Here is a 22389-nt window from a genome sequence, read left to right as displayed (position 1 = left end):
ATCATCCCCTCCAATTTGCAACCCCCATCATTTCATAAAAGTTCTTGTTTTCAAGAATGTTACTGGCTTTTAATTACCATTGTGCTAAGCATTGCAAAACTTGCATAAGAAATAGCTGTAGATATCTCGGTGAATCTATTCATATATGTTAAATCTTGAGTCTTGTGTATACATCTCATTTGTAAATTGTAGACCAGGCAGTCAAACACAACGACGAAATGTCAGGTTGGGGAAGGGGAAACCACCCACAGCGCGGGAGAGGCTACGGACAGAACTACCCGACACAACAACCGCTAGGCCACGGCGCACACGCTCCACAAAGCTTCAGTGGTGGCAGAGGCTTCTCTGCAGGCCTTGGCCGGGGTTATGGAGGATACACTTCAGCAAACCAACCTCCTGGTTATTATGATCAATATCAGCAACAACAGCCTTACATTGGTGCAGCGTCAAACCAACAGGCTTGGAACCACATGGCAGGTAGGGTTGCACCAGTTAAAACCTGTCCTTAATTGAGCTCGAAGTCGACTTTCAAAAGATTTTTACCGAAAACTCAGTGCTAAAGCTTCGTGCGGCCAGCCTCGCGAAGTATGCTTTGTGTAGTTGACTTCGCCCAGTTGAGGACAGGCTTTACTGATGTTATGATACCGTCACCATACTTCATGGGTTGTGTACAACCCAGAGCCACACAAATGACGTTGAAAATGAAATGTGTCTGTATAGATCTGTGAACTATTGGGAGATTTTGATCGAGACTTCATGTAAACCTCAAAATGCCATAGGACCTTCCCATCGACCCCTTTCTAAAGAATTATCTTTGTAAACAAACAAATAAACAATGAGGCCAAAAAAAAAAGAGTGGTTAAGGTAACATAGCCAAAAAAATAGGGTAGGAAGGTAGGCAATCACTTTTTTTTTTTTTTACTTTTTTTTTTAATGTGTACAAATTAAACCTACTTGACAGGGAAATAAGTGTGCGACTCGAGCGCTTTCACTTTCATTGCGTTTTCTGCACTCGTTTTCTTGTTTTTTTGTGTGTTTTTTTTTGACAAATGTAATATAAAGTTATACTTATAGGGTCGGCCCCTAAAAATAAGGTAGGTCGGGTTACCGTAACCACACCTATTAAATTTTTTTTAGGCCTGATGTAAATTGAACTACATAGTTTGGATGATGTGGGTTGTGGATGAGCCATATGAAATGTAAGAAGGAATTTTACAGTGTTTATCCCTATTCGGACGGCATAGGTTGTTTTAATACAACCTATATGCTGCAAAGAGACAGTAAAAAGTGTATACTCATTTGAATGGCACGTGTGCAACCTATATTGTTTTTACATTGAATCATTTTTTAGAAAGTATCATTCAGAAAGTGTAGTCCAATGATCTGGTGCAGTTTACAAATCATTATAGCATTTCCCCCATATATGCTACACCAGTTTTTGACTGTGTCAGTGTGTGTCAGTACCCATGGAAAACGCCATTGTGATTTTGGACAGTGAATGGTTAACTCGAGCAGATAAGAAAGGAAATGGTAATTGTTCTGGCTTCTCATGCATACAGTGGAACCCCTCCTTTATGCCTCCCACTCCCTACCCCTTTTAAGACTTCCCCCCTTTTTAAGACCATCATTTCTCAGATTTTCTGTTTATAACATGTGTAGATTTACCTCCATTATAAGTCTCAGTCCGCTTGAAGAACTGATTTTCTCCAATTTTTGGAAGTCTTAAAAAGGGTGCTCAATGGTATTTGTACAGTATTAACAATTTTTTGTTTTTTGTTGAGTGTGTGAAAATGGAGAAGATGGCGGGAGAGGGAGAAGAGTGAGAGGTTTGTGCACATCTGTTGTTTCATCTGTATGATCCTTCCACCAGGCCAAGGAAGGGGTTTTGTCACTGGCATGGGGAGAGGAATGTATGGTGCTGGTCCTCGGGCCGCCGCTGATTCCCACAGACAAGGTTGGTGAAGCAAAACAAAAACAACAACAACAACAAGCAAACACAACTGAGAACTTTATCAGCACACACACATGCACGCACCCACACACACACACACACACACACACACATGCATGCACGCACCCACACACACACACACACACACACACACACACACACACGCAATCAAAAAAAAAAAGGTACAGGAAAAGAGAATTAAATTTGTTTAGTGTAACATGCCTTACATTCAGACAAATACGGAAAGCCGATCGGAAAAAGTTATTTCTCGCTTGTTGTTTTTTAGGCTTATTGTTTATCTTTTTACCTACAACTGGATACATCAATGTAACCAGCAGCACAAAAAAAGGAAGAAATAAGGGTCTATGTGGGTCAGGCCTGCTAGATAATGTTTTGTTAACACATGTATTTTGGGATGATCTTCAATGTTTGTAAATTTTGATAAAGCACATCACTGAAGATGGATGTGATTCTTCCAGCAAAAATTGAAATTACATGTAGTACGCTCTTGTGCGAACACTATTGCTGCATAAAGCTACAGTCTACTGATAGAAAACTTTATCTCAGGTTATCGAGGAAAACGAGGGCATGGTCGTGCTAGGCAAAAGAAGCCTCATTCTGCCGGAGACGCTCCAGAAACTTTCTTGTCATCTTCCTCAGCTCACCACCATGCATCTCCACAGACTGGCGTCAGCACAGGCCTGGGGCGTGGGTTTTCTCCAAGCCAGGACAGTGTGAGACAGCAACCTGTAGGTGCACCAAGGCCTGGAAATGCTGGTGCTGCCGGCACAAGCATGGGAGATTCCAGATCTGGCATGGGTCCTGGTTTGTCTCCAAGCCAAGACAGTATGCGTCAGCAAAGTGTTGTCACACAGAAACTCGGCTATACTGCAGCTGCTCTTAGCATGGGAGAGTTCAGTTCTGACCCAAAAGCGTTAAATGCTCCGCAAGCAAGAGGTCTTCAGCAGCACTTGGACAGAGTGAACTTCTCTAGCGACTCTGATCTGGGCAAATTCATCAACTGCCTCCAATCGTTGGAGAGCTTGTGGTTCCACCACCCGGGACAGCCTGCTCTGTTGGAGAAAGAGAAGCAATCCCGGAGCGTGAAGATTCTGGACAAGTGTTTGAAGGATGTGGAGAACCCATGGGGAGCTGCCTTGTACTTGACGTGCACGGCCAAAGACTACATGACCGCCAAGCCCTCATGTCTCGCCTACTTCTGTATGCGAACTTTTGCAAAGTAAGTAATGCATTGGACCTTCCACTACCCCTACCCACCCCATTTCAAGATCTTGCTTTTCCAGATTTTCTGTTCATAACCTCGGTAAATTCACCTTCTTTTTAAGTCTCCCTCCCTTTTAAAGCCTGATTTTCTGAGAGTTTTTTTACGGTCTTAATAGGGGGGTTCCACTGTAGCAAAACGACACTATAATGGATGGCACCCTTGTTTGTTTGTTTGTTCGTTCATGGGCAGAAACTCCCACGGCTTTTACGTTTATGACCGTTTTTACCCCGCCATTTAGGCAGCCATACGCCGTTTTCGGAGGAAGCATGCTGGGTATTTTCGTGTTTCTATAACCCACCCAACTCTGACATGGATTACAGGATCTTTTTCGTGCGCATTTGGTCTTGTGCTTGCGTGTACACACGGGGGGTGTTCGGACACCGAGGAGAGTCTGCACACAAAGTTGACTCTGAGAAATAAATCTCTCGCCGAACGTGGGGACGAACTCACGCTGACAGCGGCCAACTGGATACAAATCCAGCGCGCTACCGACTGAGCTACATCCCTGCCCGATGGCACCCTTGTGTTTTTCAGCAATTTTAATTTTCCTTGGGGGATCAGGAAAATATGAGACTCAATGCTGTTTTTAAGATCAAATTACTGAGAAGCGAAAGCCCTCAGAACACAAGACGAGGGGGAATGAGTTTTGCATACTCTATGTGTATGCACACTCAAAATGACGGTGTACCATGAGTTATAAGAAGACCAAAACCGACCTCTCCCTTTTTTAGGGTATCCCAGTCAAATTTGATGAAAATGGCCCTTATCAGTGCTTTATAGAGGTACAATAAGGTTTGGTTTCGTATATTTCTTGTTCACAGTCATCTTGTATGTGAGCGTGTTCAACCCTCATTTCTTTTATCTTTTCATATGCAGTAAGGTTGTACGTAGCTAAACTACTGTAACATGGAAACCTCTTCATCAAAAGATGGTGCCGGGAGGATCCGCGAAGAGAAAAACAAGGGCAGCAACTCCTGACGGCAGAACTGAAAATGGCGGCATTCAAGGCAGCAACAGGGAAACACACTGCAATCTTTGATGCTGCATCATCGGCATTCCAACTGGATGGCAGCAACAAGGAACAGTTTGTAGAGTCCATTCGCCAGTTCATCGCCAGTGATCGACTGAAGGATGTGAGTCAAATGGCAGGGCTCCCCACGGACGACTCTCCTAGAGCGTTGCGGGACCCCCACTTTCAATATTTAGAGGGTCCATGGATCCCCACTGCAGAATTTTAGAGGGTCCATGGACCCCCACTGCAGAATTTTAGAGGGTCCATGGACCCCCACTGCAGAATTTTAGAGTGTCCATGTACCCCCACTGCAGAATTTTAGAGGGTCCATGGACCCCCACTGCAGAATTTGAGAGGGTCCATGGACCCCCACTGCAGAATTTTAGAGGGTCCATGGACACTGCAGAATTTTAGAGGGTCCATGGACCCCCACTGCAGAATTTTAGAGGGTCCATGGACCCCCACTGCAGAATTTTAGAGGGTCCATGGACCACCACTGCAGAATTTTAGAGGGTCCATGGACCCCCACTACAGAATTTGAGAGGGTCCAAGGACCCCCACTGCAGAATTTGAGAGGGTCCATGGACCCCCACTGCAGAATTTGAGAGGGTCCACAGACCCCCACTACAGAATTTTAGAGGGTCCATGGACCCCCACTGCAGAATTTTAGAGGGTCCATGGACCCCCACTGCAGAATTTTAGAGGGTCCATGGACCCCCACTGCAGAATTTTAGAGGGTCCATGGACCCCCACTGCAGAATTTTAGAGGGTCCATGGACCCTCACTGCAGAATTTGAGAGGGTCCATGGACCCCCACTGCAGAATTTTAGAGGGTCCATGGACCCCCACTGCAGTATTTTAGAGAGTCCCAAGGGTCCAAAAGCCGATGTACTTAAAAAATATTTTGATCACGCTGAGTGTACTGTGTGCAATACCTGACAATTGTAGTCTGAAAAAGTATCCACGATGCTCACGATAAGAGAAATTAAATTACATATTCTTACTCCGAGTCACATATTAGCATTGACGCAGTCGAGATGCTAGGTTGACTGAAAAACGCTATCCCGTCTATAGTATAAGGGAAGCAACCCAAGCAAAAAAGTAGCAAGCTTGCTACCCTGGGTTGCCTCCCGTAGCGTGCATCACGCCACAGATCTCGTACCCGATACGAGACACCCTCATTCGACATCTTTCAGCCAGAGAGACAGGTCGTGCTTGATTTCGCTCCTAGGCCGGTTTTGCTGTCTGCTTGACACCTACCGGCCTCGGCTCCCCGTCTGCTCATAGCTGTTTCTAGCGGTGAGATTGTTCCTTTTTGTTGTTGTTTGCATTGTCATTCTGCTGAGAATTTTTCCGTCCGCGGACTTACGAATTTTGCTCAGTAGTCTGTTGCTGTGGCCGCCATTTTGGTCGCCATTTTTCGCTTACACGTGGTGTTTTTGCTGGTTAGTTTGGGTCCGTGCTACGGACTTTGAGCGTTTACCAGTAGCATTGGTAGCTGCTTGTAGCTGGTACGTTAGTGCTAGTTTATTCTGCTGAAGTTTTACGTCCTAGAGACTTGTGTATTTTCAGTAGTTTGTTTTTCTCGTGTGACAGCATGTCTGATAGTGAGAAAAGCGAGCGGCTAAGGCCGAGGTTAGGGGCAAAGGCCCTGTTAAACCTAAGTCCTCGGCTTCCACCTCTTCTGCTAGGAACCCCACGGTTCACGTTTCTGACCCGAAGACTAACTTCGTTTTTCCTGTGCCTATTTAGGCTCCGGAGGAAACTTCGTCTGGCTGGCGGGGGTGGCCGCTGCCACGGCTGTTTCTACCCCTGTACCTGCGCCGGAGGCTGGCGCTCTTGTTGCTAGCCTTTTGTCTTCTTTGATTCCAGAAATTCGGACGCTCGTTCGTACAGAAATGTCGCGGACGGACCCTGTTTCCAGCTCTGCCTCCCTCCCGGGGGTGTGCGACCCTCGGTCGTTGGCTTCCTTTGTTCCTGATCACCTGTCCAGCCTGCTGGCTTCTGTGATGGCTCTGGAGTCCGTGCACAGGGAGGCGTTTCTCTTCTCGGCCGGCGCTCGGTGGCTTCCGCTTGCGGGAGTGCACCTGAGCAGGTCCCTTTGGGGGATACGGTCGACACAAGGTATGTGCTCGCAGCAGCCGTCCGCGGCAGCTGCACTTCCGGTTCCCGGAAGTAGTGGTTCACTGGTTGCGGACAGACCATGGTCCCCTCCGGTTCGAGCTGCGCTTTACGTAAGCAGTCGTTCGCGGCAGCTTCCTTCCGGCTCCGGCCGGAAGTGGTGGTTCACTGGTTGCGGACAGACCATGGTCCCCTCCGGTTCGAGCTGCTCTTTACGTAAGCAGTCGTTCGCGGCAGCTTCCTTCCGGCTCCGGCCGGAAGTGGTGGTTCACTGGTTGCGGACAGACCATGGTCCCATCCGGTTCGAGCTGCGCTTTACGTAAGCAGCCGTTCGCGGCAGCTTCGCTTCCGGCTCCGGCTGGAAGTGTTGGTTCACTGGTTTGCGGACAGCCCATGGTCCCTTCCGGTTCGAGCCTTGCCCTGCTACAGCAGCCGTTTCCGGCAGCTGCTCTTCCTGCCTGGGCAGGAAATGTAGGTCAAACGGGTCGTGCACAGTCATCTGTCACTTCCGGTTCCGGCCTAGGGCTTGCGGCAGCTTCGCTTCCGGCTCCGGCCGGAAGTGTTGGTTCACTGGTTTGCGGACAGCCCATGGTCCCTTCCGGTTCGAGCCTTGCCCTGCTACAGCAGCCGTTTCCGGCAGCTGCTCTTCCTGCCTGGGCAGGAAATGTAGGTCAAATGGGTCGTGCACAGTCATCTGTCACTTCCGGTTCCGGCCTAGGGCTTCCGGGTTGTGGCTTGCAGACTCCTCAGCACCAGCTATGGCATAGTTCTGCTGTTGCGTCTGCACTCCCTGCTCCTCCCGGCTTTTCCGGTTCGGTTCCCGCTGCTTCCGTTGTGTCGCCGGTGAATTTCGAATACGGTGGTTCTCCTGGGCATACAGGCTTTTTGCCTCTGTTGGGACAGCAGCAGCCACCCACTTCGGTGGTGGCCGCTAGCTCCTCTCTTCAGCTGCCTTCGGTTGTTGGTGACTCTCATCTTCCTCTTAGTCAGGGGTGCGAGTTTCATCGATGGCCAACAGGATGGGCGTTCGGCTTACGGCCTTCCCTCGCAGCGTCATTTGTCGGGTTCTTTTGGCTATGAGCCGTCCCCTTCAGGTGGCGTTTCGGACTTCGGGTCCGTGTGCGAGGAGCAGCTGCCTTCGGCGGCTCTGGCCAGCTTCCGAATTTACGTCAGCAGTCGTTCGCGGCAGCCGCTTCCAGCTCCGGCCGGAAGTAGAGGTTCACTTGCTAGTGCACAGACTACTGTCACGTCTGGTTCGAGCCTTGTCCTATGACAGCGGTCGCCCGCGACAGCTGTTCTTCCGGTTCCGACCGGAAGTGTAGGTTCACTGGTTAGTGCACAGGCTACTGTCACGTCCGGTTCGAGCCTTGCCTTACGTCGGCAGTCGTACGCGACAGCGGCACTTCCGGTTCACGGAAGTAGTGCCTCGTTGGAAGGTGGACAAATAATGATCCCATCCTGCTTGAACTGCGCTATACGTAAGCAGTCGTTCGCGACAGCTTCTCTTCCGGCTCCGGCTGGAAATGTTAGTTCATCGGTGTGTGGGCAGCCCATGGCCCTTTCCGGTTTGAGCTTTGCCCCTTGCACGGCAGCCATTTCCGGCAGCTTCGCTTCCGGCCTTGGCAGGAGGGTAGGTCAAGCGGGTAGTGCACAGGTTAGTGTCACTTCCGGTTCTGGCCTACGGCCTACCTTTGGGTTCCGAGCTTCAGCTCGTAGGTGGCTCACCACCAGCTTTGGCATAGCGCTGCTGTTGCTGCCGCACTTCCGGCTCCTCCCGGATTTTCCGGTTCAGTTCCCGCTGCTTCCGTTTGGTCGCCGGTGAATTTCGAACAAGGCTTGCCCTATGGGCATACAGGCTTCTTGCCTCTGTTGGGACAGCAGCATCCACACACTCCGGTGGTGGCTGCTAGCTCCTCTCTCCCACTTTCCTTGGTTTTTGATTCCTCTCATCCTCCCCTCAGTTAGGGAATGAGCACAATCGATTGCCAACAGGAAGGACTTCGGTTGGCAAAGAGGAAGCAGCTACTTCTGGTTTGAAGAATCGCCCTTTGTAGCTTTTCGCCTTTTTGCCTTTTCGCCGAGCCCCCCTCTTCGACAGGGGGTGGCCTCCGGCGTCGGTTTCGTTGCTGGTTCCTCAGGGTTCAGCTTCGGAGCCGGCATCGGAATGCCTTGCCGCTCCTGCGCAGGCTTCCTCCTTCGTGCCCTTAGCGGACCAGAGGAAGTTGCCTTGGCCAGGGTCGTCTCCTAGCCGCCTGTTGGCCTTTCCCCGTCCGCGTGCACCGTTTCCGGTCACGCCGGATCTTCTTTCGCTTCTTACGAAGCCGTTGAGGAAGGATTCGGTTCTGCCGCTCTATGGGCAGAATCTCCTATTCTCTGAGGAAGGGGGCTGACAACTTTTGGAACTCAGTTCCATTTCCGAGACTCTCCTGCGGGCGCTTTCTCGCGCTCTGGCAGATTCCTTGGCGCCCTTTCCCCTTAGTAAAGGGCAGGACGCGGAGGAAGTGTCTCACTCCTCTCCACACTTACAAGGGTGAACGAGGCACAGATGAGGCTGTCCTCTCTGCACTATTTCCATGCGGTCTCGTGCGGAAGGGACTTGTTTCTTGCCCACTCCCGGTTTTCTGAGGAGTCGACAAGGAACATTCTCAGTTCGTCATCCTTGGTGGACGGTCTCTCTCCGGCAGCCTGGCCTCTCATGCCAGAAGCAGGGGATTGAGACCAACAGAGAACAGCGGTTCCCTTCTTTTGAGCTTCAATTTGAAAGCAGCAAAAGCAGGCCGCTCCTAAGCAGGCTATACCTAAGCGGACTCAGCCTAAGCGGCCTACGTCCTCAGCTCAGGTGAGATTGTTTCTTTCACAGCCGTCATAGGTACGCTGGGTTTTTGAAACAACAGCCGGCCTTAGGGCTTCGGGGTTTTAGCCTCGGCGGGAGCAACAGCCATTTCATCCGTTGGAGGTGGTGGTTGTTGCTTTCCTTGTGCTTGTGGCTTCGGGCTTCGACATTCTTTCTCTTTCCCAGCGTATGGGTGCTGAGAGGTCGATTTCCGTTTAAAAGGGGGTTTCTGCCTTTGGGCTTCCCCGTTTTCTCTTGCCACGAGCTTCTGGACTCGGTCCAGGTTTGTCTTTCGCCGAGTCTGACTTTGTCTTTCTCTAGCGATCAGACGCGTTCTGGTGTTTCGTCCAAACTTAAGGTTCACTTGAGTTGGCCTCGGAAGTAACATTCAGATTTTCCTGAGGGTGCATTGTCTGGGCATTGCATGTTTGAGAAGTCATTCTTGGCTTGTCACTTTTTCTCAGGTTTTTTGGCTACTCCTCCCCTTTTTGGGCAGAGGTCTAGCTAATGTTCCAGTTTTCTCGGTGCTGGCCTCTAGGCCAGCATCTTTTTCGGCGGCCAAAACTTTTGGTTTCTTACTGTGCCTGTGTACTTTGAGTACTTTGGTGCAATGGCCGGCCTACGGGCAGCAAGGCTCTCGGCCTTAGCCTGTGTTATAGTCTCCTGCCTGTCGTGTTGCGACTTTGGCAATTGGTTCTTGTGACTGCGGATTTCGTCTCTTCCTCTTCTCCATCATGCTTGCATGATGTGAGTTGGGACGATTTCTGCTGGGTTGGGCTTCCGGCCTGGTCACCCCTTTTTCACTTGCAACTATGACTATTACTGAGAACTCTGGTCTCGGGAGGCTGACGGCTGGTTCGCTTCACGGTTTTCCGTCTTTCTTACCGGCTTCGTCCTTTCTGTTTCGGGTTTTTTTATTCATTTTCAATTACCTACAAGCAGTCTGCTCTGCGATCACGCTGGCTTTTGTCATTTTGTTTCCGGTCTCCGGTCACATTAGGATTTGGCCACTGCGGGTCCGCATTTGCGGTGCTTATGCACTACCTTAGGTCGCTTCGTCCCCTTTTTTACCCCTCTCTCTGCTTTCGCAGGGATGGGCAGGGGACGACCGGTGACCGTCTCCCTTGAGTTTTGCTCATTGAGTTGGACCCTGGTACTTGATACTCAGGCGTCTCTCTCTTTCCGGTTTGGAGTTTGGTCACTCTTCCGGAGCTGACTGTTCTCTCAACGGCCTTTTGGGCCTCACTCCATCCCAAAGTTTTCTTACTTTGGCATGGTTGCCTTATGGTCTCCGTGAGGGTCGGTCCTTTTCAGGGCTTAGCCGGCAACCTTACGCACGGATCTTTTCCAGGCCATTAGCATTTCCTTCCATTTAAGGGGGGGGGGCAGCTTGTCCTTCCCTCTACTTGGTCGGGTTTATCCAAGACTGGGGTCCTTTTCCGGACTGTTTTACGGTTCAGAAGATTGGAAGAAGTGCTGGGCACAGCTTACTGGCTCTCTGAGGTCGTCTTTCGCATTTCTTGCCTGAGAGACATCTCGGCTGTCAATCAGGGTGGTTCTCGGTCCGTTTCTGTCCTTTGGCAGTGGGCCAGTTCCTGGCAAGGGTTTAGAGTGAGTCAGTGGTTGCTTTCTCACGGGATCCTTTCCTGACTTTTGGCAGTGGGCCAGTTTCTTGGCAAGGGATTTTCTTGCCCTCCGCCTTGTCATAGCTTATGCTATCTTTCCCTCGGCTCGGCCCGAGCTCATTTCCAGGGCCTGGGCCTCCTCCTTGGCCTTTTTGGCCTATGGGGTTTGGATGATGTCCTGCGCACAGCTTCTGGCGCTAGGATTTTGTCTTATCAGGTTCTGCAGACATTGCTGCCCTCTGTCAGGATGGGTCTCGGCCTATTCCTTCCTTGGCGGCAGCTGGCTTTTGTCTCTCCAGAACTTTAGAGTGAGTTTGAACTTTTTGATCTTACCCACCACCTTGTTGGAGTTATCTGCTAATATGTGACTCGGAGTAAGAATATGTAATTTAATCGAAAATTTTTAATTAAATTTTCATTTGATTAATATACTTACCCGAGTCACATAGGTAATTCCCTCCCACCTTCCCCGCTTTTAGTTTCTTTGTATTCTAGAAGTCGAATGAGGGTGTCTCGTATCGGGTACGAGATCTGTGGCGTGATGCACGCTACGGGAGGCAACCCAGGGTAGCAAGCTTGCTACTTTTTTGCTTGGGTTGCTTCCCTTATACTATAGACGGGATAGCGTTTTTCAGTCAACCTAGCATCTCGACTGCGTCAATGCTAATATGTGACTCGGGTAAGTATATTAATCAAATGAAAATTTAATTAAAAATTTTCGATTTAGTGCAGCCAAGGACCCGCTCTTTTAAAGTTTAGTGCGTCCCGGGACCCCCTCCATCATATTCTAGAGGTGTTTTTGGCTTTTAGTGCGTATAGGACACAGGGACGCGCACTTTGGGGAGCCCTGAGTGTTCATGCAGTGTATAAAGTGCCTCCCATACGGTCCAGTACCAAGTGAATCGTTTTAACTGCAAATGTTGGTATGCTGCCAGAAAAAAACACTGAAAATACAAGAACTTTCATCAACTGGGCCTACCTACAGGTTGATACTTTGTTTGACAGTTTATTTCCTTACAAGTATAATGTTATTACTGTGTTTTAGACATATAGTTTGATGGAATATTTACTCTTTCACAACCCATGCATACCTGATAGAGTTATTTCTGAACATTGTCTATTGGGGACTATCACACAAAAACTGGACTAATTACAATACAGAAAAGACTTGACAGTGACTCTGGCATTTTTCAGAAAAGGTAACCTGAAATGTGACATTGTTTGTTTTGTTTTGTAGACATTGTCAATTGCTGATGTATAGAAAGTATCTTTTGCTATATAGTCTTTAGAAGCATTCAAATCTGGCCTCAACACTTCTTTTTCCTAAATAATACTCAGACTACTGTGCCCCGCTACACCTCCCCCTCCCCCCCACCTCCCTCACCCGCAAGCCTAAATCAGAGCAGTTGTAAATAGCCATGTACATAATTATTATTTGGAATTTTCTTTTGTTTTTCATGCTTACTTTTGAGTGCCGTGTCTCTGTTTGTGTTGTTGCCTTGTCATCTTCATGTAATTTATGCGTACGTGTATATGAGTGTGCATGAGTTGTTAATGCGAAAGAATGTGTATGAGTGCGCCTTGAGTCGCCTTGTGGTGAGATATGTGCGCGTTATAAATTCTCGTATTATTATTATTATTATTATTATTATTATTATATATATACTTATGTGTAAAGGTTTGTCTCTTTTACACAGACAAAATTGTAGTAAAAATTTGGGCAAACAGAGAGAAAAGGATGAAATGGAATGGAAAACATTCCACGTTGCTTTAATACAAGGAGACAAAAGTGTATGTGATATTGTGGCAGGTTGTTTGATTTTGCTGAAGTGTTTGTTGCTATTTTTTATTTCTCAGGCATGTATTGTCATCGGTCAGCTGGGTCTTCAAAGTCACTTCACAAAAGAAGAGGTATGTGTGGGTGGTGGGAGATTGGTCTGGATATTAATCTGTTGGCACAGCTCTTATTTAGAAAAAAAAAATTGGTGGGATAATAATTTGATAGCACATGTCTTAGTCATGTTACAAAAAAAGCTGTCTGTACAACTCTTATGAGAAAAAAAAATGTGTACACGTGAAATCTCAAACAGGAGTAGTTACTGTAGTAGTGCACACATTGCAAAAGAACGTGGCTATCGATCTGTACATTGCAGCTACCCTTTATGAAATAAATTATAATGACCTATTTTCAAACTCATAAAATCCCAAATAAATATTCTGCAATCCACGAACACTTTCTGTCACAACCAGAATTATGCAGTTCTTGGTTGTTTGATTATCTATGAGCTGTTGATTTTGTTTCTTTTTTTCTTTCTTTATATATCTTTATATCTTTCTTTCTTTTTTTCTTTCTTTTTTTCTTTCTTTTTTACATTTAGTCAAGTTTTGACTAAATGTTTTAACATAGAGGGGGAATCGAGACGAGGGTCGTGGTGTGTCTGTCTGTCTGTCTGTCTGTGCGTGTGTCTGTCTGTGCGTGTGTGTGTGTGTAGAGCGATTCAGACTAAACTAAACTACTGGACCAATCTTAATGAAATTTGACATGAGAGTTCCTGGGAATGATATCCCCGGACGTTTTTTTCTTTTTTTCGATAAATACCTTTGATGACGTCATATCCAGCTTTTTGTAAAAGTTGAGGCGGCACTGTCACACCCTCATTTTTCAATAAAATTGATTGAAATTTTGGCCAAGCAATCTTCGACGAAGTCCGGACTTTGGTATTGCATTTCAGCTTGGTGGCTTAAAAACTAATGAATGAGTTTGGTCATTAAAAATCGGAAACTTGTAATTAAAATGATTTTTTTATTAAACGATCCAAAAATAATTTCATCTTATTCTTCGTCATTTTCTGATTCCAAAAACATATACATATATATAATATGTCATATTTGGATTACAAACAAGCTCTGAAATCTAAAAATATGAAAATTATGATTAAAATTAATTTTCCGTAATCGATTTAAAAACAATTTCATCTTATTCCTTGTCGGTCCCTGATTCCCAAAACATATAGATATGATATGTTTGGATTAAAAACAAACTCAGTAAGCTAAAAAGAATAGACATACAGAAAAGTGTGTTATCCTGCTCAGCGCGACCACTACCGCACTATTCTGCGACGAAACTACGAGTATGTGGTCTTGGTGAAAAAAGCAGTGCGTTCAGTTTCATTCTGTGAGTTCGACAGCTTGACTAAATGTTGTTATTTCGCCTTACGCGACTTGTTTCTTTGTTATTTAGGTCTTCTTCTTCTTCTCATTCGCTCCTTCTAGACATCCACTCCTGTGGCATGCCCGAATGCTGCCGTCTTCTTAAGGGCCACCAGGTCAGCAAACACCTTCTCCTGCAGAGGGGTCTCATCCTGCCAATATGTGCTGCTTTTTTCTTCCTGCAGCGGGCATTCTTGTAGAAGGTGTGCTGTTGTCATGGGGTTATTTAGGTCATTGATGAATTAATTCTCTTTGATCAGGTCCTGGTGCCACTGTTCCTGCAAGACAAGGTGAATCTGGTTGAGTGTTACCTGGCGGGCTGTTTGGAACTCCAGCGACAATTTCTCTCCCTCCTCGACCATCTCTGTGGCAAGAAAGTCAACATTGTGCACTTTCTGGAGTAGGTGCATGCTCTCTTTTCCATGTGTGTGTGGGGGGGGGGGCTGTGCGTGTGGTGTGTTTGTGTGTGCAGGTTTATGCTTTTATGTCCATTTGTGTGTGAGTGTGTGTGTGTGTGTGTAGTTGTGAAGCTACAGCTTAAAACAGCCACAGATTCATTTGCCAATTTGAACTATGCTCGTTGAGGATAAGTGTGTGTGTGTGTGTGGGGGGGGGGGGGGGGGGGGGGTAGAGATTGGAGAGAGAAATGGTGGTGTGACTGAGAGAAATAGAAAGAATGAAAAAAGAAAACATGTCGCGTCTTTTTAAAAGAACAATCCACTTTTTCCATAAGATGTTGAAGATAAATTTGTGATTTTCTTGTTCCACAGGGCCGCCAAAGTGAAGGGTGTGAAGAGGGACAAGATGACTCCCAAGACAATCAGTAAACTTGCTGCAAGGCTGCTCAAACTCTACAACATCCCACCAGGTATGACAAATCTCATGCTGATGTTTTTCACTTTATTAATTTATTAATAAGAAAGAAACAATGAAAACTTGACTCATCCTATTTTGTTGGTTTGACATGCACCAATACTGGTCAATGTTAGTCCAGTTTTTATTGTTTCTGTTTTGTAACTTGCTCACAAGCAGTTGTTTGTTATTGAAGTTCTGATTTATGTATGATTTTGATTTTGATATTTTTTTTTTTAAGTCACGATTTTATTCACTTCGCATTGAAGTACAGACAATTGAAACAACAAACTTCAAGAAGAGTAAACTTTGAGAATTTATAACAAAGAAAGCAACTTATAAGAACACAATAATTTCCTCAAACGTTGCACTTCTCAAAAATGTATGTGGTATGTTCATCTTTACACGAAAGTTTCAACATAATTATGTAGAAATTAAAGCTGTAGACTTTATTTGATAACTAGCAGTTAAGCCCGGCTTCGCCCGGGAGTAAGCGGAGCCCTGTAGCAATTTAAGACGCTCGCTATCCCATTATCATTAGCTTTACCTCCTTTGTTTGGATACAAAAAAAGAGTTATCTCCCTTACCTTCTAGAAATTTCCGGAACTGTCCAGTTAATTTTTCTTTCTTCATTTCTTCCCCTCATAGGAGCAATAGCGAGTCTCTAATATCACTGGCATGATGTGCTTGCTACAGGTGAACAGTAGGCACTGAACTGGTCTTGCACCATATAGGCTGTATTCAATAAATGGGAGGTCCATAATCTGAGAAAGGAAACAATGAATCAAGAAACTAAAACCCAGGTGCACATCTGCGGCACCTAGGGAGTGTACGTGCACACTATCTTGTTCCTGCCTCTTGCCATCTCAGAGGTATGGCGACCACAGACAGACAGACAGACACACACACACACACACACACAGACAGACAGACACTCTCTTTTATTTATATGTATAGATTTGTTCTTTTGTTTTTGTGTTTCTGCAGATGCTTGCCCGAATATCACCAACAACCGATCTCTTGGAGGCATTCGGTACCTGATGTACAAACGATACACTGAGGTTTGTGTCTGTTTATGAGAAATATTATTTACACTTTATTTGCTGTTTATGAGAAATATTATTTACACTTTATTTGCTGTAAAAACCTTAAGGATGCGGATAGGGGGAGGAGCGGTGGGGAGGGGCCGATGGCGCTATAGAATCAACTGATTTCTATAGTACAGTGGAACCGCCCTTTTGGCGGGGATGTAGCTCAGTCGGTAGCGCGCTAGATTTGTATCCAGTTGGCCGCTGTCAGCGTGAGTTCGTCCCCACGTTCGGCGAGAGATTTATTTTTCAGAGTCAACTTTGTGTGCAGACTCTCCTCGGTGTCCGAACACCCCCGTGTGTACACGCAAGCACAAGACCAAGTGCGCACGAAAAGATCCTGTAATCCATGTCAGAGTTCGGTGGGTTATAGAAACACGAAAATACCCAGCATGCTTCCTCCGAAAACGGCGTATGGCTGCCTAAATGGCAGGGTAAAAAACGGTCATACACGTAAAATTCCACTCGTGCAAAAAAACACGAGTGTACGTGGGAGTTTCAGCCCACGAATGCAGAAGAAGAAGGACTCTGTTTTGTCAGATTTTCTCTGTAAATTTACCCCCATTTTAAGACTCTAACTCTTCTAAGACATGATTTTCTCAGATTTGTGGAGATCTTAAAAGGGGGGGGGGGTTCCAGTGTATACCTGTTGGGTAATGACACCTGCCTTTTGTTTGTTCGTTCATGGGCTGAAACTCCCACGGCTTTTACGTGTATGACCGTTTTTACCCTGCCGCTTTCGGAGGAAGCATGCTGGGTATTTTCGTGTTTCTATAACCCACCGAACTCTGACATGGATTACAGGATCTTTTTCGTGCGCACTTGGTCTTGTGCTTGCGTGTACACACAGGGGGGTGTTCGGACACCGAGGAGAGTCTGCACACAAAGTTGACTCTGAGAAATAAATCTCTCGCCGAACGTGGGGACGAACTCACGCTGACAGCGGCCAACTGGATACAAATTCAGCGCGCTACCGACTGAGCTACATCCCCGCCCAATGACACCTGCCAATGTAAAGACACTCTCTGCAAGTCTGTAAAACGTTCTCTTATCACAGGTAAATGTAGCACTACATGGTTTAACTTTTAAGGTTCAGCACAATCAAATAGCAGTGAAACAAAGAAAATGATAAGTTGCCAGATGTTCTTAAAAGTAACTATTATTTGTTTGCAGCAAGGAATGGGACACGGACCCTTCCGAGAACTGATTGAGGTATGGCATACTATGTTGTGTATGTGTGGGTGTGTGTGTTTGCATGTGTGTGTGTTTGTGCGTGTGTGTGTGTGTGTGTATGTGTGAATAAGCCAGAAAGAAAATGGAAGGACATGAAGATCGAGCTGCATACAAAAAAAAAAATTGGAGAAGAGCAAAAAAAATTAAACCAACAAAATAGGATGCCTACTAAGCATAAAGTATTTCCTAATGCAACTTGGCTATGGTCCACACTATTTTGTTGGAGAATGCCATTCAGACAGTTCTGAATAAAACTGATGCATGAGCTATGGACTTTCTTGCGAAGAATACTCTACCGAACCAGTCCATACTGTGTTCAAAGCTAAGAAGACAATAGCCTAAAAGCCTGCAGTAAGAGTGTGTGTTTGGGCTATTGCACTAAAAAAAAAAAGTATTTTTAAATTCAAATAATGACGTTAAACTTCGGTTTTCTTGTGTTGTTTGTCCAGGAAAGCGTGGGAACAAACGCATTCCTGCAAGAAAATCTGGTGCAACTGTTGGTCTATAGCAACCACACTGATGAGGCCTTGTACTGGGCGGACCGCTTTGCGCTGCCTGAAGATAAACGGCCGTCTGCCGTGTTGGAGCTCAGGTGAGGATTTTTGTTGGTTATTACTTTAGTTATGAGACCAAGGGTAGGAGTGATGATGGCGAGAGAGGTGAAGGGAGGGGGAATGTTTACAGTGCCGTGTGCTGGGTCGTGAGCAGTACCCGCCAATGTTTAGCTCAGGTTCTATACCGAACACTGCTCCCTCATTCAAGGAAGCTGCACTGCGTTGTTCTGGACATCTGTCCTCACCTTCAAGGCAGGCTGATACGAAGAGGTGTAAGTTACACCGACCCTAGCGCCTAAGGCAAAGCCAAATGCTCGTCTCAAAACTACATTTGATTAGTTTGGTCGCTGTAAAATAACTGGTTTCAATAGATGTTTTCTGAAATAACTCTGTCATGGTTTTTATGGGTTATGGAAGAGTTGCTTTTCCTTGATTGGTTTGGTTCAGGCAAGCTACACGTGGCATTGAAGCCAATCACTAGCGAGCTGCTTGTCCGCACATGGTTGTGGATAACTGCCAGTAAAATCATGCAATGATTTGTTTTTCCTGTGAGAATTAGCTCTGATCTATGGTTTCTGCACTATCAGCTCTATTTAGTGCTATTTTTGTGCGAAAGTACGCACATCGGAGCTGACAATCGGCATTGCGGATCAGGGATGTGATCGTGTCCCTCGGTGCACAGATCCAGCGACCACATGTGGCAACACACTTCTCGTTACTGATTGGCCTACAAGGTCACATGTAGCTTGCATCAATGTTTCCAAGGGAAATCATCTCTTCCACAACCCATAAGAACCCGACAAAGTTATTTTCAGAATTTCGCTCCCAAATGCAGACTATTTCTCACTCTTATACCCAGACATAAACAGATGAGCAGGTATGCACACTCACACGCACGCACGCATGCACACACACACACACACACACACACACACACACACACACACACACGCACACACACACTGAGCCATCAATACCATGAAGTACTCTTCTTTATCATAGGAACACAAAGACATTTTTTAATTTTCCCACCATCACATTCAACATTTTACCATCTCATTCTCCCAAACAGAGAAGCCAAAGAAAAACAACAGCAGCCGGGTTCCAAAGACTATGTCCCAGTGACAGCGGCAGACGAGGAGGATTGGGACGCTGACGGAAACACGATGTCTGTGAGCGAGATGATGGGCTTTTACTACCCGCTGGCACTCCACGAAGATCAGATCTCACTGGTGGAGACTGAGGAACAGCTGCAAGACTTCTATGCCAAGATTCTACAGGTGATGCTCGTTTCTTCTTGATACTGTGACACCCCCTGCAGTGATGTTGTTGTTTGTTTTAGGTGTACAATAGTACCTGTCACGTGAGGCCCGTCCTATGAGAGGGCACCTCCAATGACAGGCCACCTAAAAAACAACTTTGTTTTCCCCCGAAAATGGTGTATGGCTGCCTAAATGACAGGGTAAAAATGGTCATACATGTTAAAACACATTCGTGCAAAAAACACAAGTGTACATGGGAGTTTCAGCCCATGAACGCAGCAGAAGAAGAAGTTTGAAAAAGTTTCTTGATCCTGTGATACCTGCATTGTACCTTTGTCTACTATCAGGAGGGGCTGGGACTGGGACTGGTAGCTCAGTTGGTAGAGCACTGGATAAGTGATCCTCGGGTCACGGATTCAAATCTGGGCCGGATCGGACACCAATCACCTTTAAATGCAGTTTTAGAGATGGTATCCACATCCCACCCCTGTGTCACCACCTTGGCACGTTAAAGACCTGGGTCATTTCGCCAGTATAATGCTTGTGGCTGGTCGATTACACCTTAACACAAACACACACCTGAGTAGCGCAACTCTGTTGCTGGTAGCTTTCCTCTAGGAGGAAGCCACCTGAAATTTCAAGTGATGGGACAAAAAAGTAATCTAAATGAAAAATATTCCTGTCATGACATCTGTAATGCTTGGACACTGTCTGCAGGAACTGTCTTCCAAGGGTGTCCGGTTTTCGCAGTTTTGGCAGACCCACGTTATTTCATTGTTTTTGTCTTCATTTTGATACCTGTCTGGTGGACAGTAGTGTTCTGTCTAAGAATGCTGTTGTGGTGATAGAGCGTTATGTTATTGATTCAGTGATTGTTGTTTTGCAGCCTGGTACAGTGATTGGCTTTGACTCGGAATGGAGACCTGGCTGGTGATAGAGCGTTATGTTATTGATTCAGTGGTTGTTGTTTTGCAGCCTGGTACAGTGATTGGCTTTGACTCGGAATGGAGACCTGGCTGGTGATAGAGTGTTATGTTATTGATTCAGTGATTGTTGTTTTGCAGCCTGGTACAGTGATTGGCTTTGACTCGGAATGGAGACCTGGCTTTATTGGCAGGCAGGAAAGGTGAGAACAGAGATGCTAACATTTACAAGTTTGCAGTTTTATATCGCCCCTTCATTTTCCTTATACAGCAATACTTTGAGTGTTATGTAGAGCATGGCAGATAAGAAGATGCCTCTGAATAAAGAACTCATTCTTTTGTCTCACTGTCTGTTAGCGTAACCATAATCTCGCTGCTATGAGTGGACACTTTGGGTTTTCAGGTATGTCACCTCACACGCCTGTTTCAGGCCGCACACTCAGTTTCCCGAAACTGTCCCTGCTGCCAGCGAGCGCTGATAAGCGCAGCGACAGCCCAAGCCAGAGTTCTAAAATTACCACAGCGTGGGAAATTGATAACAGCGGTTGTGTGGCACTGGCATATCACAGCTGGGAAAACGTGTACTTTTTGTTTGTTACCTTTACTTATCGTCTCGTTTGTGTGGCTATTGCAAAACGGACATCAGCTGAGAGAGGACATTCTGACCTACACATCGATGTCAAACACGATGTGAATAGTTTTCAAGAGTCTGCACCACAGAGAGTTTGAATAAAGAGGAAAAATCAGGGCTGAGTCGTGTGTTTGATTGTGTGTGTGAGACATGCAACATTTAAACAACAATAGAGATCGAACTATAGTTCTCACAACAAGGAAACATACATGCTGACAAAGTTTAGCATGCCTTGAATAAGAACAACTGACCTGTATTTAGGCATCCTGATGGGGGGTAGTTGTAGCGGGGCTCAGAAATAGGTCACTGACACGTTACTAGCTAGCCGAGGGGTGAAAGGTATAACGGTACCCTGTGACCGATGCCAGACATTCGCACAGCTAATTGAGGTGAATGGAGGGGGGGGGGGGGGTGTTTGAGTAGCGTGAGTCAGCTTAAATGGAATTTGTAGACTGCTTGGCCAAGATAAGATACCCCCAGGGAGATGTTCACACCATGCAGTTAGAATAAAGGATACACTTGCTTCAACTCTCAACTTCAGTTCCGCGGATTATATTTACTGAGTTGTTCATGGATTGTAGACTGTTCAAAACAGCATTTGAGAAGATTTACTTTAATTTTTGTGTAGTGTTGAATATCAAGGTATGCCAGTGTAGTTTTATTCGTTCATTTCGTTGTTGATTTTAATCAACAAACGTGCAACAAACGGTTTGTTCTGGTCTGTGCTAGCTATTACTTCTTTTGTTTTGGAGACCAACCTTTGTTGAAATAAAGAAGGAATCAAAGAAGGAAAGAAAAAGAAGAAAAACTTGACAGTTAATATGTTTTTCATGTGTGTGCTAATAGTGTGAGAAAGTTACAAGCGTGAGCGTGACACGTACGATATAACGGATAGCAATGGAAGATCGTCTACATACAAGAGATTTACACGAAGAGAGACTACATCGTATCTGCAGAATATGTGGCTGTAGAGCGAGAAAACGGTACGACGACCCTTGCAAAGCAATAAAGTGCAGAAACTACATTCAAGAAATTAACCAGTATGGACAGAAAATTAAAGAAGGTCAAGATCTGAAGCACTCCAAAACAATGTGTAAAAGCTGCTTCAGTCGGATGGGAAGAATGCAGTCTACAGATGACCACACTTTGCATGCACAGGCAGATGACATCAGCGAAAGGTTCCAGACACTAAATGAACTGTATTCTGTCTCAGAACAGATAATGTCACCAAACGAACACTCTGTCACAAATCACAGTGAAACTCAACACTTTATTAATGATGCTTGATACAGAGTGATGATACGGTGAAACTGAAAAGGAAACAGAGGACAACGGTCAGTTAGAGGACAACGGTCAGTCACTGTCACGCAAACAAACGATCACGAGCATCGATAGAAGAAATATAGGCGTGAATAAGATACACAAATCAATGACTAAAAGCTTACACAAACTGTGGTAACTACAAGAAAATAAGGATCAAAATCACTGGGTAAATACTTACAAAAACTGTGGAAACACAAAGGAACAATGAACGAAGCCGCTGAGGGCGAAACGAATGAGTGACGACTAAAGAGTGACGTTTATAATGACGTAAACACTGGACTGACGACACGCTGACTTTCTACCACAATCACGCAAAAGGAAATGATATTCACGCGAACATACACAATGAAATGAAAGTACGGTACGGAAATAACTGGGGACAGAACACTCCCCGCCTGAAAGTTAAAAACTTTCACTAACACTAACATGTAAAATTAAAAATATCTCTCGACAAACTCTCCAAAATAGTACAGGAAGATGGAACAC

The 22389-nt window shown here is 45.9% G+C and overlaps 1 protein-coding gene across 2 annotated transcripts in view; it reads left to right on the top strand.

Annotated features, from left to right (window-relative positions):
• LOC138948881 (exonuclease mut-7 homolog) overlaps positions 1–22389 on the top strand; it is a 41325-nt gene that overhangs the window by 699 nt on the left and 18237 nt on the right. The window contains exons 2-13 of one of the 2 annotated variants that reach the window (XM_070320516.1): positions 193–477; positions 1871–1954; positions 2612–3191; positions 4165–4369; positions 12685–12738; positions 14298–14437; positions 14808–14905; positions 15877–15950; positions 17151–17189; positions 17660–17802; positions 18837–19044; positions 20091–20152. In XM_070320516.1, the coding sequence (XP_070176617.1) occupies positions 193–477; positions 1871–1954; positions 2612–3191; positions 4165–4369; positions 12685–12738; positions 14298–14437; positions 14808–14905; positions 15877–15950; positions 17151–17189; positions 17660–17802; positions 18837–19044; positions 20091–20152 (1972 nt within the window). Of the gene's footprint in view, positions 1–192; positions 478–1870; positions 1955–2518; positions 3192–4164; positions 4370–12684; positions 12739–14297; positions 14438–14807; positions 14906–15876; positions 15951–17150; positions 17190–17659; positions 17803–18836; positions 19045–20090; positions 20153–22389 lie in introns of both variants that reach the window. The other variant, XM_070320515.1, reaches the window with a different exon arrangement.

This window comes from Littorina saxatilis, linkage group LG15 (genome assembly GCF_037325665.1).
Source record: "Littorina saxatilis isolate snail1 linkage group LG15, US_GU_Lsax_2.0, whole genome shotgun sequence".
NCBI classification, from domain to species: Eukaryota; Metazoa; Mollusca; class Gastropoda; order Littorinimorpha; family Littorinidae; genus Littorina; species Littorina saxatilis.
This window is presented reverse-complemented; position numbering and strand designations above follow the sequence as displayed.